General features: G+C 40.8%; 1 protein-coding gene across 1 annotated transcript in view; it reads right to left on the bottom strand.

The window, feature by feature from the left end:
• Window positions 1–9,957, bottom strand: part of cacna2d4a (calcium channel, voltage-dependent, alpha 2/delta subunit 4a) — an 87,746-nt gene extending 77,789 nt beyond the window's left edge. The window contains exons 1-7 of the mRNA XM_034133323.1: window positions 9,918–9,957; window positions 8,714–8,856; window positions 4,774–4,855; window positions 1,724–1,840; window positions 1,525–1,584; window positions 353–515; window positions 121–252 (exon numbers count right to left, since the gene is read on the bottom strand). Of these exons, the coding sequence (XP_033989214.1) occupies window positions 121–252; window positions 353–515; window positions 1,525–1,584; window positions 1,724–1,840; window positions 4,774–4,855; window positions 8,714–8,835 (676 nt within the window). The 5' untranslated portion in view covers window positions 8,836–8,856; window positions 9,918–9,957. The remainder of the gene's footprint in view (window positions 1–120; window positions 253–352; window positions 516–1,524; window positions 1,585–1,723; window positions 1,841–4,773; window positions 4,856–8,713; window positions 8,857–9,917) is intronic.
• Window positions 9,958–17,169: the final 7,212 nt, after the last annotated feature.

Genomic DNA, 17,169 nt, shown 5'->3' on the forward strand with positions numbered 1-17,169 from the left:
TTTATATGTACGATTATTCTTTTCACTTTATCTGCTCTATACTTCTGCTGTTGTTATAATGTAAATCTCCTCATTGCGGGACAAATAAAGGAATCTGATTCTGATGTAGGATTTATGCACCTGGGTAGAGCCTGAAGAAGCCTGTAGCGCTGCCAAAGTACTGCCAGGTGAGAGTTGGATCTTTCTTGAAGTTATCAATGAATACGTCATTCAGAGCCTCAGACATGTAGGCTCCGTTCACAATATCTGTATCTACAGAAAGAGAAAGAAAGAATAATATGAATGTATTGCTGGCATTTAGATGGCAGTTTGTGCATGCTGTCTATAATGCTGCATATTCCCACTTCTGTACCTCTGTTGTAAACATTTGTAGGGACTTGAATGTTACTCAGTTGCGTGTTGACTGGCAGCTTATTGAAGTGTTCGTTTTTCTCCAGAGTGAACTCTCCTCCCAGCGACAGTGAATTCCCATCCTCATCCACCTTGTTGATCAGCATGGAGTTAAAGTATTCAAACTACAGCAAAGGATAAGAACATCCATCAGATTATATCAGCTGTTATCTGGAGCACGAATAAGTGATGGTGTGTCCACACTCCACATCTTAATTGCCTCAGTAGGCCATTATCAATTAATGGTAAGCCGGATCACCGCAGGACGGATACGGTGACCTCTCGAAGCTGAAGTAATTATGACGGGAGCAACGGAGGAAGGCAGGCGATGAAGTAAAAAGAGGGACAAAGACTGTGTAGGAATAAGTTGGGTTGGGTCAAACAAACACAGACTTTAAACCAGGAGTCTGCTGTTCATGTCCTTTTTTAAGCAAGAATGTTGACTATAAGTACGTAATTTTAGAGCCTCATCCATTGTGTAGTACAGTACAATTTGTTCTTAATTTAACCAAGTCGTTTTTTTTACGCTTCTGTACAACAGACACATATGCAACAAAGGCAGATAATATTATAAAATATAAAATAATTATTTTATCTCAATCAGGTTTATTTTTAAGTAGGTTTACAAATCAAATCAAATCAAGTTTTATTTATATAGCACATTTTTAAACGATTTTTGGTCGAGCCAAAGTGCTGTACATATAATACAAATACCCTACAGTAAAGACACTTTACAGCAAATACAACAGCACAGTTTGTGCAGAATATCAGTATGAGAAAAACGACACCCTACAAGGAATTTCCTTTGGTGTAAAATGGTGCAGAAACAAACAAAATAACAGGAATGAAGGTATTAAAAAGAAGAAATATAGAACTATATACAAATAAATTATTAAAATATATACAAATAAATTATTAAAATATATAAAATTAAAACAGAAAAAATGACTGTCAATACACAAGAAAGTAGGTAAAATTACTCTAAAAAGAAATGTGTGCAGTACATCAGAACTAATGTGGAAGAGCTGTGCAATTTTAAAAGAGGTAGCATTAAACAGAAATTTACAAAATGTACAGAGGAATGTGCGAGGATGTCCATGGGGGCATTTATTACTAAAGCATACTGTCACATACCTCTAGAGTTTCGTTGTACTCGTGGTAAAGGTCAGCATCCTCCGCTGCTTCTGCTAACCTCTGTAATGAAACACAGCATGTTAAGGATGCATGTGAGAAACAAGTTTATACAGACTAAACCTACACATTATTTGTCATTGTTTAAAAAAGAGAAAAGGTCTTTGAGTGTGTTTGCATTTACAGAATGTATCATTGTTACCTTCACAGATTTCATCTTCCTCCCAAGCATCTCCTCCATCTCCTCAGCAAACTTCTTCACCAGCTCCTCTCCGTCCACCTCCTCTATCTTCACCACTGCCTCCACATCCTTGTATTTCTTTACAACAGACACAGTTGTCGAAATTAGTAACAATGCTGAATATTTTCCAAGCATCCTCTATCAAATGCATCCTTTTAGCTCCTAATAATATAACATTTCTTGAAAACAAACAACAGGTAGACAGTGTAAGAAAGTGGTGGTCACTATATTGTGATCATATTTCCTTACTCATTTACAAAAGACACAATGAAAAACAACAAACACACATAACCATGGTAGAGAGATCCTGGCATTATACAATTATGCACACGCGCAGACACCACACATTTACAGTCTGCCGTACAGATGAGGGTCAAGCCCTGGCTTCATCCCCTCCCCAGACCCCCTCTCTAATCTGCAATATGATAGAGTGACGCCAGAAGAAAGCTACACTGCCTCCTGACTGACATCTGCTCTAATGTGTCTCTGGCTGCTAGTGGGTCTGCTCACTGCACTATTGAATTAAAGCAGTTACATAAACGTGATTTAAGGGATTGCGTGCTGCTGTTGCTTGTGGACACAGAGGTTAATTTCCGGCATTGATGATAAAAGCTTCAATAGTGATGACGGATGATAGAATTTCAGTTAATGCTTTGTTTTATTTTCTATTATCCTCAGTGAGATATTTACCCTTCTTTAAAGGGGCCCCAATAGGTTTTTGTGCATGTAAATGGTCTTCAAAGGCTAAAATCCCAGTGTTCCCTCCAGAGTTTCTCTCACACACAAAACGCCTCCATTGGACACCTTTGTTACTTCTGTACCATAGTGACATCACTGTGTAACACTCGCGTTTCTATTGGCAAGCACTTAAACACATTGTATGTGATAGGCTAAGGGGCGCGACATCTCTAAGCGGTTAACCAATCACAACAGAGCCAGCCAGCTAACCAATCAGAGCAGACTGGGCTCTGGTTTCCGACAGAGGGGGAAAAGAGGTGCTGCAGCACAGGCAGTATGAGAAAAATAAAGAGCTTTTTAAACATTAAAGCATGGAGACATGTCACAGTAGAGACACTACATACTGATATGAACCTGAACATGAGCTTTAACAATGTCCTCTTATACAAAGGGAAGAGAACATTGACATTTTACTAACAAATGGGCCCTTTAGTAAGACAGCTTCAGTCTGACAACTAAGACAATTGAGGAAAAACAAATGAATGCCCAATTGTCATATTCTATTTCCACTTTCACACATTAAGCTTTTAAATTTCCGTTACACTGGAGACAATATTACACAGATAAGACAGACAAACAGATATAAATGGGAAAAAGGGTAATAAAGAGCTCTACTAGCCTACTGCAAACAACCATAAAAGAACCCTTTCCAAGAAAAGTAATGCTCCAACAATTTCTGTATTATCTTCAAACACAACACTCAATATCCTATTCAGTTTACTCAGGCATGAAGGCAGAGGCAGTACATTTTCCACAGATAAGCAGAGGACCATCGATTAGACAGAGGAGGGTGATTAATGGCTTCTTGTTGCAGAGATTAAACTAATGCAATGTGTGCTTTTTACACTTCACTAACTAGAAAAAAAGATAAAGTGTGTAACTAGGAGACACTTAAATATAAATATTGTTATAACAGATACTGTAACTCCAGCAACTTGTGTTATTGCTACTACTATGACAACTACAGCAGCATCACTTGTACTGCGACTGTTTATCTGAGGCTGCTTGGATCAAGTTTGGCACTATTTTACATGCCGTGTGCATTTTAATTTGGACAGTTCCTACAAATAAAGCATTGGGGGGATGTTAGGTCAGTCCAGTCTGGAATACAGGCTAAAACATCACTCAACATACTGCTGTGAATAAATATGCCTTATACGCCATAGAAGAAGCTGGTTAGTATGTGCATCTCTCTGTGAAAACAGTGTGTGTGTGTGTGTGTGTGTGTGTGTGTGTGTGTGTGTGTGTGTGTGTGTGTGTGTGTGTGTGTGTGTGTGTGTGTGTGTGTGTGTGTGGCAGATGGTGAATGGGCCTGCTAGGGATTCTACAGGGTGGCATGCAGAGAAAGACCGCACATCTTAATTACTAAAAGACACACACACACACGCACACGCACACGCACACGCACACACGCACACACACACAAACACACACACAAGCATGCCGTCTTCTTTAATCTTCAAGGTAAATCATTTAATTTATCGCACTACCGCTTATGAGCATGACATTTATGTTGAATATCACATCAACGGTTTTAAAAGTACAAACCAAAAATGTGTGTGTGTTTATGTGCTATTCAATTAACTGTGTCATCACATTGTTCTCAGGGCCATGTGCAGATGTTGTACAGTAAATGTATGCCAGTCAATCGTGTTCCTATTGGCTGACGGAGCAGAGGGGAGGGGGAGGAGATGCAGACCCCGCTCACCTCAGTCTGATGTGATGATGTCATCTGTTCTATAACCATCTCTATTTTACAGAGGTGCAATTTCTGCTTCTGCATTTACATTTGTTTCTTAGATTTAACTCCTTTTCTGTTGTATTTGCCAGCAGAAATAGTGTAAATCTGCTCATTTTAAGCACGGAAATGATCAGAAAATGTCCACAATGAGCCATCATGACGAGGTCGAGCTGTAACTTTAGGTAGCTTTGAATGTATTGATCCTGGGATGTCAACCTCATCTATGTGTGTACTGTACATTCTCTGGTAAAGCCATACACTGTATGTTAGGGATAATGAATCAAAGGGATTAAAGCTGCACCACCATCATCACATCACTGATGTCTGTCTGAAATGGGAATTACTCAAACACACAATCATTCATCTTAATTGACCTCAAAACACATCAAATTAAGATGCCTTGAATACTATTTCAATGCCGTGTATGTTTGTGTACCTGCCTGGTTGATCTGATTTGTGTTTCTGTCCAACATCATTTGCGTGTGTCTGTATTTGATAATGTGCGCATACGCTTCTGTGTGTAATCTCTTACCTTCTGCAGCAGTTTAGCTCCAGAGTATCTGGCGGACAGAGCAGCTATCTCTTTGCTGAAGGACACAGCCCACTTTTGCACCCTGGACAGAGAAGACATGATCAGTGACAGATGATCAAAACTGTTATCAATATCTATGACAACAATGCAATAACCCAACATGTATGTCACATTAATAAATGCAACCCTTTTGCAGAAGTAGAGCGGCAACACAATCAGCATTTTTTCACATCATGGCAACCCAAATGTGGTCTTATCAGTAACTCAATTGTTTGTTATTGGTAATACATTGTTAAAGGGTTGCTTACTGTATTTGAAAAAAAAAAACTGAAAAAACTGACATTCTGGCAATTAAACGTGTTAGTTAAAGAAGAGCTATATGGCCTTTTCCAATAATACCTATATTTAGCTAAAAAGCTACACACATCTAATAAACTGAAGAAATGCACCCTGATGTAAACGGCCCCTTTAACAATATTGCATTGTGTTTAACATCTGTGGAGCAAATATTGTTTGAACATGTCTTAGAAAACTAGAATTCCTGACATCTTTAAATTGATTAATTTAGTTGATGAAAATGAAGGGTCAATAGGACAGTCTTTATTAAAGCTGACCCTTGACTTAGGAAGCCAATCATGTTAAAAGGTGACCCTGCATTCAACAATAACAGATTCAAACAGATTAGTGTTCAGGTGACAGTAAAAGCTGTCAGTCAAGAGGTCACTCTGCGCTCTATAATATGCAGTACATCTACAAATCCTTTATGTCTGCCAAGCAGGAAAGGTAGCAGAGGTTAGAGTGGGCAGGATATGACAGATGGCTCAACCAATGGGGAGCCAGCCAGCTCACAGCTAGTTAAACAGAGCTATCATAGCTAGCCTGCTAGCATTGGGACTAGAAACTAGCTGACTTTATGTGTTTATTCTGAAATATGAGAATGTGTTCATTATCAAATGTGAATATTGGTAACATAGAGGTGCTAGGAATGACTGTTGTATTATAAATACATTTCATATTTTATGTTAATAGATAGCAAACACTCGATTGAAATGAGTGAGATCGCTGCACCTGAGTTAAGGGATTGTCCCAAGAGTTTAGCTAAACTACAGTAAAGTTGGTTATAAATGCAAATGTAAAGAAGGGAAAGACGTGACAGGATGAACCTACTGTAATGCTGTCTCTGAGGTGCAGTGATATATTAACTTGAACTTGAACCTGCTGCCTGTTCAACCTTTTTGTATTATTATTTTTGCTGGAATTTGTAACATAAATAGCAATAACACAAACTGCCAAGTCTGAAGTTCTTCTTGTCTCCTCACTGGATGAGTTAAGGGAGTATCAAGTACACTTTTGACTGATAAATATAGGTATTTATTAATTGAGATGGTCAAATAGCTTTTTTAAATGTTTTTTGCACTCTCATTGTAGTGCCTCTTAAACGGCATGCTGTTAAAGAACATACAATGTGCTACAATACCACTGTACCAGCCAAGTGAGGTCAGATTAGACAGGGCATTAGGCAGGTCACACTAAGGTCAACTATGGACCAGTTCCTAAGCAGTTGGTACTGTAACTCTATGGTACCGTTAAAGGGCAAAAGGCAGGAAAATTCAACATTTTTAATATAAAAATTCACTAATTCACAGCATTCCATCAGGGTGTCTAGGGTGTCAGTTCCTTGATGTTTAAATATGTGATGTATTTTCCTCCTGGCAGCAGAGCGATGTTCCCTCAGAGGCTAAAAATTTGACTGTCTTGGCCTGAAACGTCCTTATAACAAGCTAACTTCCAGAGCCAGCGGGGCGGTGCTGCCACTTCTTCCCCAGATACAGCAAAGCATTTTGGGCTCAGTGACCTGTGCTGGCCTGCTGAACCTGGATGTCACTGGAGCTTTAATCTCCCACGTAACACCAGAGCCTGCTGTGTGACAGCACACACACTCTGAGTCTCACACAGGTTCACACATGTATATACTGAGACTGAACCATCCATCATGCTTTAGTTGTGTTGGATGATTAATCTATATGACTCGATTTCGAAATTGAACAGCATCTATTTAGTGCAAGAATTCAGAGTATTTCTGTGTACCTCTCACCCCCCTACACACACACACACACACACACACACACACACACACACACACACACACACACACACACACACACACACACACACAGTTAATAGGCTATTGTGGACTGACAGCACGGCATCGATCTGTTAGTGTTTTTAGTCAGCAGGAGGTTTGAAAGCTGTTCAGGGAAAAAGAGCTTTGTCTGGTTTCTGGAGATCACACAAACGCAGCGTTTCATTCCAAAAGAGAAGTGAGACAGAAAAACTGACCACTGAGGCAACAAGGCATTAGGAGTTATTGCAATTCCCTTGTGTAACAGCCATCTTTGTACCTGGGAAATGTAGAGGGAATATTTCCTGGTTAGCAGTGTCCTTTTCTAAAACTAGTTTCTAAAACTGTATTTACAGACCTCCTATCCCAGGTAGAACATGATCCTTTTAAAATATATGGTTTGAGAAGTTCATATTACAGTTCATAATTAAAAGGACATAATCCAAATCAAAAGGACTGTATGAAGAACGTGATGTATTTTCTTTGGTTCCAATGTTGATATTAAATATGTTTTTCCAATAACACCAAAAGACGTATTTTATGCAATATATCAAATGCTGTCCTGCATACTGTAAGCTTTGACTGCACAGTGGATCAGTTGACATGTAAACACGACGGCGTTTACTACCAAGTTAGCAGCTGTGCTAACAATCACAATATTAGCATGCTGGTATTTAATACGTTTAGGTGGAATATACTCTATTCTAAACGTCCCAATTTACTCTGGCATTAGTCTTCAATAGACAAACTGGTGAAGACAAGCAAACCATAAAACAATAAGTATTAAACATAATCATTTTGTGTTGATTTTATTTAAATGTAGCACATGTCTACTTCACCTTCAGCATACTAACTGTAGAAAGGCTGTGTAGTCATTGATAGTTTGGCAGGTGGCTACACCCCCACCCACAGGTATCCATATGGCCCATATGCATCTGTGTGGAGTAATCAGCCAAAATGCAAGGAACACATTGACTCATCTATATCACGTGAGGCTGTAAAAAGGACAGGAGCTGCAGATCTGCCAGGGCGTCCACGGGGAAACGACCACACAATAGCTGATGTAATGTCTAAATAAAGCACTATGTTTGTGGTCAGATAAGACATATTCAGCGCTGATTGTTAGCACATTGTGTCTCAATCTGTCGACCTGTGAGGATGTAGTCATAGAACATCATGTTATCATCTAATTGGTTGGCTGAAACCTTTTGTTGATGTGTTTATTCTGAAATATAAAAGTGTGTTGGTAACGTAGAGGTGCTAGGAATGACTGTTGTAAAATAAATATATATATATTTAGTTTTCTATATTAGCATATATTATTTATTAGCATACTAATATTTGCTATGTTAGCAAAACGAAAGCAAAGTTAGTTATTTATGCAAATGTGAAGAAGGGAAAGACGTGACAGGATGAACCTACTGTAATGCTGTCTCTGAGGTGCAGTGAACATATTTCATTAAGAAGAACCACTTGGACCTGCTGCCTGTTCAACCTTTTATTGTTATTATTTTTGCTGGAATTTGCAGCGCACATAGCAATACTACAAACTGCCAAGTCTGAAGTTCTTCTTTACGTCTCCTAACTGGATGATTTAAGGAAGTATCAATCAAATGTTTTAACTGATGGCTAAGAATGAGTCTTTGAGTCAGTCGAGACACAATTGGCACTCAAATATAGATCTATTATTGTAATTAATATATTAGGTAAATATGTTCCTTATAAATCCTGTGTGATCTTTATGATTTATCCCCCCCCCCCTGATGGCTCCCTCCCTGGGGTTAACCTGTGAGTGTTCTCTAATGTAACTGTACTCACGTTTCCGGTGAGATCTTCATCTGTCCGTCGACCATGCGGCACAGCGAGCTGGAGAGGATAATCCACAGCAGCATCATCAGCCTCCCTCTGCGCGGCCCACTTCCCCTGCTCCAGCGGTTCATCCCTGCAGCAGTTGTTGCTCGCTGGCTCCAAAGAGAGAAGGATTAAATAAGGAGAGCGCAGAGTGAGTTTAGAAATGCTCAGGCCACAGTGCACGAGGATGGAAGTTGTTTGGTCCTGGGTAGGTAATGTACGGTGGGATTTCTTTGCTTTTTTTGTTGAAAAAACTACTATGCAAGTAAATCAAATGAATGAAGATGTGGGGTGTTAAAGAAAAAGTGTGCTGAAAGAACTAACCTTACATTTAGAAACCACAACATTGGGTTTCTTTATGTACCACAAGGACAACAATTGACATCTTACTAATCAAAGTATAGGCACAAATAATAATTGTTGGTTAAAGGTAGGGTAGGTAATTTTGGAGAAACCGGCTCGAGATCTCTAGAATTTGAAAATACACAACCGGAGAAAATCTGCCACTTCCTTACAGAGCCCCTCCTCCAACACACACAAACGCGCACATGACCAATGAGGGCACGAGATAAGTTTGTGCACAGATGGAAGGCTGACAGGCAGGTAGGCCATCCAGTTATTTTAGCCGGGCCGGCTAAAATGATTGGTCGTGCTTTTTACAGTACTACGGCTTCCACAGATGACATTTTTTGAATGGATTTTTTGTCAAAGCACTTAAGATATTCATTGCTATCGGGATGTTAAGAGCATTCCATGGAATATAACAAAAAGTGTATCTCGAGCCGGTTTCTCAAACTTACCTACCCTACCTTTAACTTGCCAGGCAAAACAAGCATTACAAAAATACAAACATCCAATCCAAAGTTTTCCGAGAGACTAGCCGAGGGCATTATGACACCCAACGACAGACAAAGCATGTCCTCCTTAAAGCTGCCCCAGATTTAAGATTTGTAGTGGATTCTAAGATTGATTCTGAGAAGCCACAGTCATTGAGTGGGAAACTTAAGAGCTGCTCTTCCTGTTAGCCAGAAGATTGAACCAATCCCATTTGCCGTCTGGAAACACAGGATGCTAATTTAAAAGAAAAACAAGCTGCATCCCAAAAGTGGGTTAGAGGAAGATTGATACACTTACTGAAATGATAACATACAGAATAGCAGTGATTACTCACTATGTCATGTGGTCAAAGCTTTAAAACCATTTCCTTTGAGACATGTGGAAAGTTCAAATACGACTGATGAGCAATAAAAAGAGTCTGATAGAGATTTGATGTCAGCTCAGCTGGACCCCCCGGCACACAGCACAGTCTGGAAAGCTCTTGTCTCCAGTGTCAAAGGTCACTTCTGCGCTCCAAGAGACACAACGGATTCTCGCCATGCTCCTACACCTCCCTCTCTACACCCCTTAATCCTATTTCTGCTACTCCCATTATTATCTTCTCTCCTCCATGCTCCCCCCTCTACAGGATGCCGGGGGAAAAGGGAGAGTGATGGGGGCGTCCCGGTGAGCTTCCCTCGAGTTCAGTTAGCGAGGCATTCCCAAGCAGGACACACACATATATTCCCAAAAGAGTTTTCTTCTGCCGCCCTTTTTTTAATTATTCCATCCTGCTGAGCTCCTGGTGGATCCAAAACCATGCAGCACTGGGACACGCATATGATGATGGTTGAATGATGATAGAGTGATAGTAGGACTTCCTCTCTCTCCAGTGGATCTCTTCCTGCTGTCCGGGACCAGTTTATAATCCAGGCAGGATTAAACCCCTCCTCCCTCCATCCCTCCTTTTCCTCTCTCCATCCCTATATCACTCTCTCACACACACACATTAACACAAACACTATCTCTCCCCTTCATCTTTTCTCTTTTCACTCTTTGACCTACTGTCTTTCCCTCTTGCTGCTTTTCTTTCTGGATGAGTTCCTCTCTTTCCCTGTTAATCTTTCTCATCATCTCTCACCTGCTCGATTACTCTATGCATTTCTGCTGTGATTAAGAAAGCAAATGGATGGAAGGAAATGTGGCAGTGATCTGAATTAACTGAAGTCATCTAACATGGGGAAAAAAGTGAAAAAGAAAGAAGAAAAAACGAGGGGGGAAATGAAAGAAGATGAAAGAGAGTAAAAGAGAGGATGTCAGAAAGAAAAGAGGAACATTATAAAAAAGAAGAGGAAAGGGAAAAGACTCGTGGCAGGACCGTGAAATGAAGTGTATCTAGGATTGGTGGAGAAAAATGTTCTTGACTGACACAATGTTGTAATATAATCACACTGAGACACCTAGTGGACTTTCACTGCCACACATGGACATGTATACTAACACACAGGGTGCTGCAGCACTGATCTAATACTGTAAACGTGTCCCATATTGCAAATCCAACGATCAATAAATGACTGTAGGTTACAAAATCTCACATTCATCAAGTAATATATTTCCATTACCCCTTTTTTAAATGTTCTGTGAATACTTTTTATATTTCCACTTGTGTTGAGAAATGATTATGTTGTTGTGAAATCTGCCTGTATGACGGTAACCATGCTCAGAGGACTGACTCTAAACCTAACTTTTTAACCTCAAACGAATGCAAAACATAAGTTACAGGTAATTGAACATTAGGACACGCTAAAATTTGCAAAAAGACTACAACCCAAACTCACACCTTAGGATAAACCGTTAAAACCCATTTGGATTGGAATTATTAGGAGATTAGAAGATAAAGTTGGTCAGCAGTTAGCCCCACTATTGGTAAGACTACAACATCCAATAACCTTTTATTCTGGGGTAATAAACAGTCCCCAGTGTGGCTACAGACTACAGACACATTTGCTCATGTTAACAGTTTTGTATGAATTGTTTCAATAGTAATCCTGTGTTGACTGCTTACTCTAAAACTGCACAACAGAAAACCCAAATTACATTTAAACTTTGTATGAGGTACAGCAGAGACAGGACTACAGCCCAATGCCTGTCTGCTGCTGCATCCATTAAGCTACATTTAACTACGCACCAGAGACACACAGTCAGACATACACACTAACAAACACACACACAACATACAATGTCAGGTTAATAAAGCTTACGTGCACTGACACAACAAGCTAACATGCCTTTGCATATTATAAGCACACAAAGTAAAACATCTGCTCATGCTGTTCTGAAAATGAAAATGCAGTAACACAATCTGGCACACACACACACACACACACACACACACACACACACACACACACACTGCAGAGAGAACAGATTCATAGCATGAACTCTTAAGAGACTGAGTGACACACACAGACATGCACACACTACATATGGATATCCATATAGCAGTGTGTAACAGCTGTGGGACTCCTCCCCCCCACTGACCCAGATCAGTGATGATAGGGATGATTCCCCCGCCTCCCCTCTCCCAACATGAAGAAACTCTTATTTTTTCTATCAGATTAATAAGGAGTTGTATGCCAAACTTCCCATGAATTTACAGCAGAAAACCTGGGTTTGAAATGTAACCGAATTATGGTGGCAGCTTTGTAAAAGTCCTTTGCAATAAGCTGAACGCATCACCATCCCAGCAAGAACATAATAGTTTAACATAACAAAACTGTTTTGTGGGAAATCTCTCTCAAACCAGACAAAATGTTTTACTCTGTACATTGTTAACTCAAAATGAGGATATGGAAGAAACTACTTATTTGTTTATTCGATTTTATTGTATTCATTTCGGCCACTGATTTATTTAACCTATTATTCCAGGATTTGTATTTGTACTAGAATTTTCCTTAATGTATTTAGTGTATTTTCCCAATTAATACATTTTAAGGTGCACTATTTGGGACCTTTTATCTTACTGTGCTCTCTATTTTATCACATCAATATACATACATGAATACATTTAACTATAATCCTTAAACACCATTAAGCACCACTGTTATGGAGCTATTTCAGGGTCATAAGTTTTGATGTATTCAAACCAAAAATAAGTATTTGAAATCATTTTTCAGGTTGAATGTTATTTTTGATTCAGTTCAGCAATTTCTTTGAATAAAATATTTATTTTCATATTTCACTTTTATACATATTTTGATATTTGTATCCTTATTTTTTTCAGTTGCAGATTTTACGTTTTCAGATTCAAAACAATAATTTTTTCAGTTTCAAATCTTGTTTTTTCAGGTTTCACATTGCTTTTCACCTTCAATTGTATTTTTCAAAGTTCAGGATAAAAACTTGAACTTTCAAATAAATTGTATTTTTTTGAATGATCAAAACTTATGACCCTGAAATAGCTCCATACACTGTAGTTTAAAACACTAGAGAAACTGAGTCACTCACCAGGCCCTTCAGAGCTTATGATCCAACGTGTCCGAGAGTAGGAGACTGAAAAAAATGACAAGAGGCTGAACTTAGCGCCCCTCTTTTGTGAATGCACAAAGACTAAAAGCTATTAAAAAGCCATAAACCCCCCAAAAGTTCCAAAGCATTATTACTCTATATGAATACATTTCGTCAGATTCATCAACTTTCAAACTTTAAAAGCGAAACCAGTCAATGCAGATGACATCCTCCATCTGAAGATACGGTAGCAAAAAAAGTGGTTCGGACTCCCTACAGTCTGAAGACCCCGCCTTTCTGGGCATGGACACACACACTCTCACACTCTCACACACGCACAAACACACACACCAACAGAAGTCATTGATTAGAAGCCAGGCTAATAGTCAGCCCTTACTTTTAGCCCCATCAGCCAAACTAATGCTCTGGAACCTCCTAGTATCAGAAATGGTGTGTGTTTGTGTTTGTGTGTTTGTTTGTCCTGAATAGACAAGAACATTTACAGATCCTAACAATATTATACATTTGCTATGGCATTGATTCAGTACTCATAAACACTATATTTTAGAGCTTTTTGGTATGAATTGATCCTGGTTTTGGGTACAGAACAGTATTAATGACCATGTTGGTTGGGGAGAGGAAGCAGGAAGGAAGGGAGAGGCAGCCAAACTCCCCCGCTGCGTTTCACATCAGCTGTAAAGTACGGTGGCTGAGAGGTGCAATCGACAATTACAAAGTGTGAAACACTTTAACAAAGCTTGAGACACATTTACATTTTATAAAACAAATTCACATTTTATAAAACAAATTTACATTTTATAAAACAAAATTACATTTTATAAAACAAAATTACATCAGCAAAACACTTTTACCAAAGAAAAAACAAATTAACAAGATGCGAAACACTTTTACAAAGCTAAAGAGAAATTTACAAGTGTCGAAACACTTTAACATTTGCCGAAACACTTTAACAAACTAGAGAATCAAACCGGAAAGGGAATGCCCATCAGTGAAGTGACGTGCAAGTGATTGACACAAACTTAAGTTTGTTTTGGCGGATAGACCGCCGGTACCTATGGACCTTTATGGTCGTTAAACATGTTTTGTCCGTTCTGTGGAAACCACCTGGGCCAAGTGACATGGTTTTGCTCATCACGATATACTTTCTCGTGCGCAAGAGATACGTTTTCATGCACACAAGAAAGTTACAGGTTCGCCAAGTAGGAAATGGAGCTGTGCCTTTTAAGCTGGCTACACACCAACCCGATTTTGGGAGTCAGAAGCCGTCAGAGGCAGTCGGGCATTCGCGGCGCCCTACTCAGGTTGGTGTGTCCCGCACCGTCGTCTCTTTACGGCACCTTTTCACACCTCCCGCGGCCGATTCAACATGTTGAATCGGCCGCGGGAGGTCAGAGAAAGTCGGCCCAAGCAATCACTCTGATTGGCTGTTCACACTACCGCTGCCTGCTGGTAAGGACAGTTATTGACACTCGTCGACTGAAGTATTTGCGGTGTGTTTGTAGGCGGGCGGCGTAGCCGACGCAGGCGACGTAGCTGACGTAAAAGTCGGGACGCCTTCGGTACGCGTTCTTTGGTCTCAGGTGGGTGTGTAGCGGCCTTTACACACAGCCTTCGCTGTGTTTACCTTCATTAGACAGCTAAAGAGCGACTGCAGGCTGCTTAGTTATAGCCACACACACCTCTACACACACACACCACACACACCTCTACACACATCGAACTGCCCGATTATTACGCCTTATTATTCTATTTATGAAGGAGATGTCCGGTCACCAGGGCGTGTGTGTGTGTGTGTGTGTGACACTGGCATTTGTTTTCAGAAGATATTAAGATACTGTCGTCCGTTCCGGTACTGCGGTCAACTCAGCCGTCTTTCGCGTTTGCTTGGTCAAATCAGCTGCTCTTCATTTTTGAGTGCGCAATTAATCGGGCCTTTACGGTAATCGCCGAGAAGCGGCACTGACGCTTGTACAAGAGTTCCACTGCACTCCGACAGCACTGAGCACTACATCGAGATTAAGATTAAACACATTTATTTCATTTGGGAACACACACATATATCTATGGAGTTGGCCAGATGTGTGTAAATTACTGTTCATGGTAATTTGAAAACAAATGCAGGTGTCGGACACACACAAACACACCGAACACATACAGAGCGGAACTGAGCACAGCACAAACACACACGTCATGCGCCTTGTGGACCGGGCATCTCCTTCATAAAACGAGTAATAGGGGGAATAATCGGGCAGTTCGATGTGTGTAGAGGTGTGTGTGTGTGAAAACAAACTTAAAGTGGACCTATCATGCTATATTTGAAACATATATTGTAGGGCCATACCTATACAAAACATGTGTGTGAAGTTTTTTTTTCAAAATACCAAACAGTTCACCCATTGTAGCCATGCCTCATATTGCTCAAACCCCTCTTTTGAAGCCCTGTTAGAGAAACGAGGATCTTGGGTCAATAGCCGCGTTCACACCAAGTACTTTGCCGTACTTAGTGCCGGCACTTATTACCCCAGGGCACTTATTACCCCAGGGCACTTATTACCCCAGGGCACTTATTACCCCAGGGCACTTAGTACAGATCGCGTTCACACCGGAATAAGTTCCCTGAGGGAAGATTACGCAAATGAGCCGCTGACGTCACTTCGTCTTCTTCTGCTTTGGGTTTACTGGCAGGCCGCAAACCACTTCATGGTGTATACTGCCACCCGAAGTCCCCGGCCGGAGGTCCCCGGAGTTGGGGACTGGCTTCAGTAGAAGCTGCTGGGACTCCCAGCAGCTTCTACTGAAGCCTTCCGAGTAAATCGCCAGAACGCCGACACCTCCTCATCTCCACCGCTCCCATGTTTTATTTTGTGTTGCCATAAGTTAGTCTCTCTGCGTTTGTGCGCTGGGCGAATGCTAATGCTAATAATGCTAATGCGAGGATAATAAAATGGCGGCTCTACAAAACATTTCAGAGTTTTACGGGGCGTGGTTTGCAATTCGCCCAGCCAATCAGAACTGGGGCCCTTTTTTCCCCCAGGAAAGTACCATCTCTCAGCAGGCACTAAAAATGGGGGTAAAAGTTCCCGGCACTAAATACTCTTTTTGGTGTGAACGCGACATAACGGAACTAAACGCGAAAAGTACGGGGAACAGTACTCCGGTGTGAACGCGGCTCTTAGCTTGAAAAAAATAAAGAAGAGGAGGCGGAGCTAATGCCTGATCAGAATTCTACCGGAGATAAAGTAAAATTCTGCTGTGATAAAACGCCATCCTGTTTAAACCACGTCAAGGATTATTTTTGAAATAGTATGGCGCTCAAATGCTTTTTCTCTTGCGGGTTTATCACAAGGTGAGTTCTTTTTTTATTTCCTGCTTTTTAAACACATGTGCTCTTCAGTACAGGTTAGCTCTGAGTGTTAGCGAGGCTTGCTAATGTAAACAAAGACGAGATTACGTCCAAAACACGTCAGGCATTGTTTCTGATAGCAACTTTCTATGGGTCCGCTGCCGATTCGACGTCAGTTCGGATGGAATCTGTATCGGCTCGTTGTACACCCGTTTTTAAAAGATTTGGGTGTTTTAAAGCTCAATAAATAACAAAGAAGACCTTTGACCGGCACTTTTCTAATTTTGTCCGGAAGATTTAAACTTTAACGGACATCTTGACCGGCGAAACAAACTGAAACTGAAACTCTGCCGCACGGTCCCCTCGTTCCTTGGAAGAGGCGGAGAGGTGGGTGTTTGTCATCTGCTGGTGGACTAACCGGAGAGAATTACAGTGCTTGCCTCGACGGGGGGGGATTGCATTGAATTAAAGCAGCGGGAGCAAACGCTTGCCTCGGGGAGGGAGAAAAAAAGCCACAGCGGAGAATAAACAGAAGGGTAACCATGGTAACTATGGGCGGGAAGTCTTCTTCGCTGCTTTTGTGGCAGACTACAGCGCCACTTACAGGCCTGGCATATGTACTACAGCGTCTCCAGCGCTTTCGAGCGGCAATGGCCGGCCGTGGCCCAACCCCACATTCCCCTGATAGGTGGAGAGTTGGCCCAATAGCCGTAGCGCCACTTCTGTGACGTCATTG

This window comes from Trematomus bernacchii, unplaced genomic scaffold (genome assembly GCF_902827165.1).
Source record: "Trematomus bernacchii unplaced genomic scaffold, fTreBer1.1, whole genome shotgun sequence".
Lineage (NCBI taxonomy): Eukaryota > Metazoa > Chordata > Actinopteri > Perciformes > Nototheniidae > Trematomus > Trematomus bernacchii.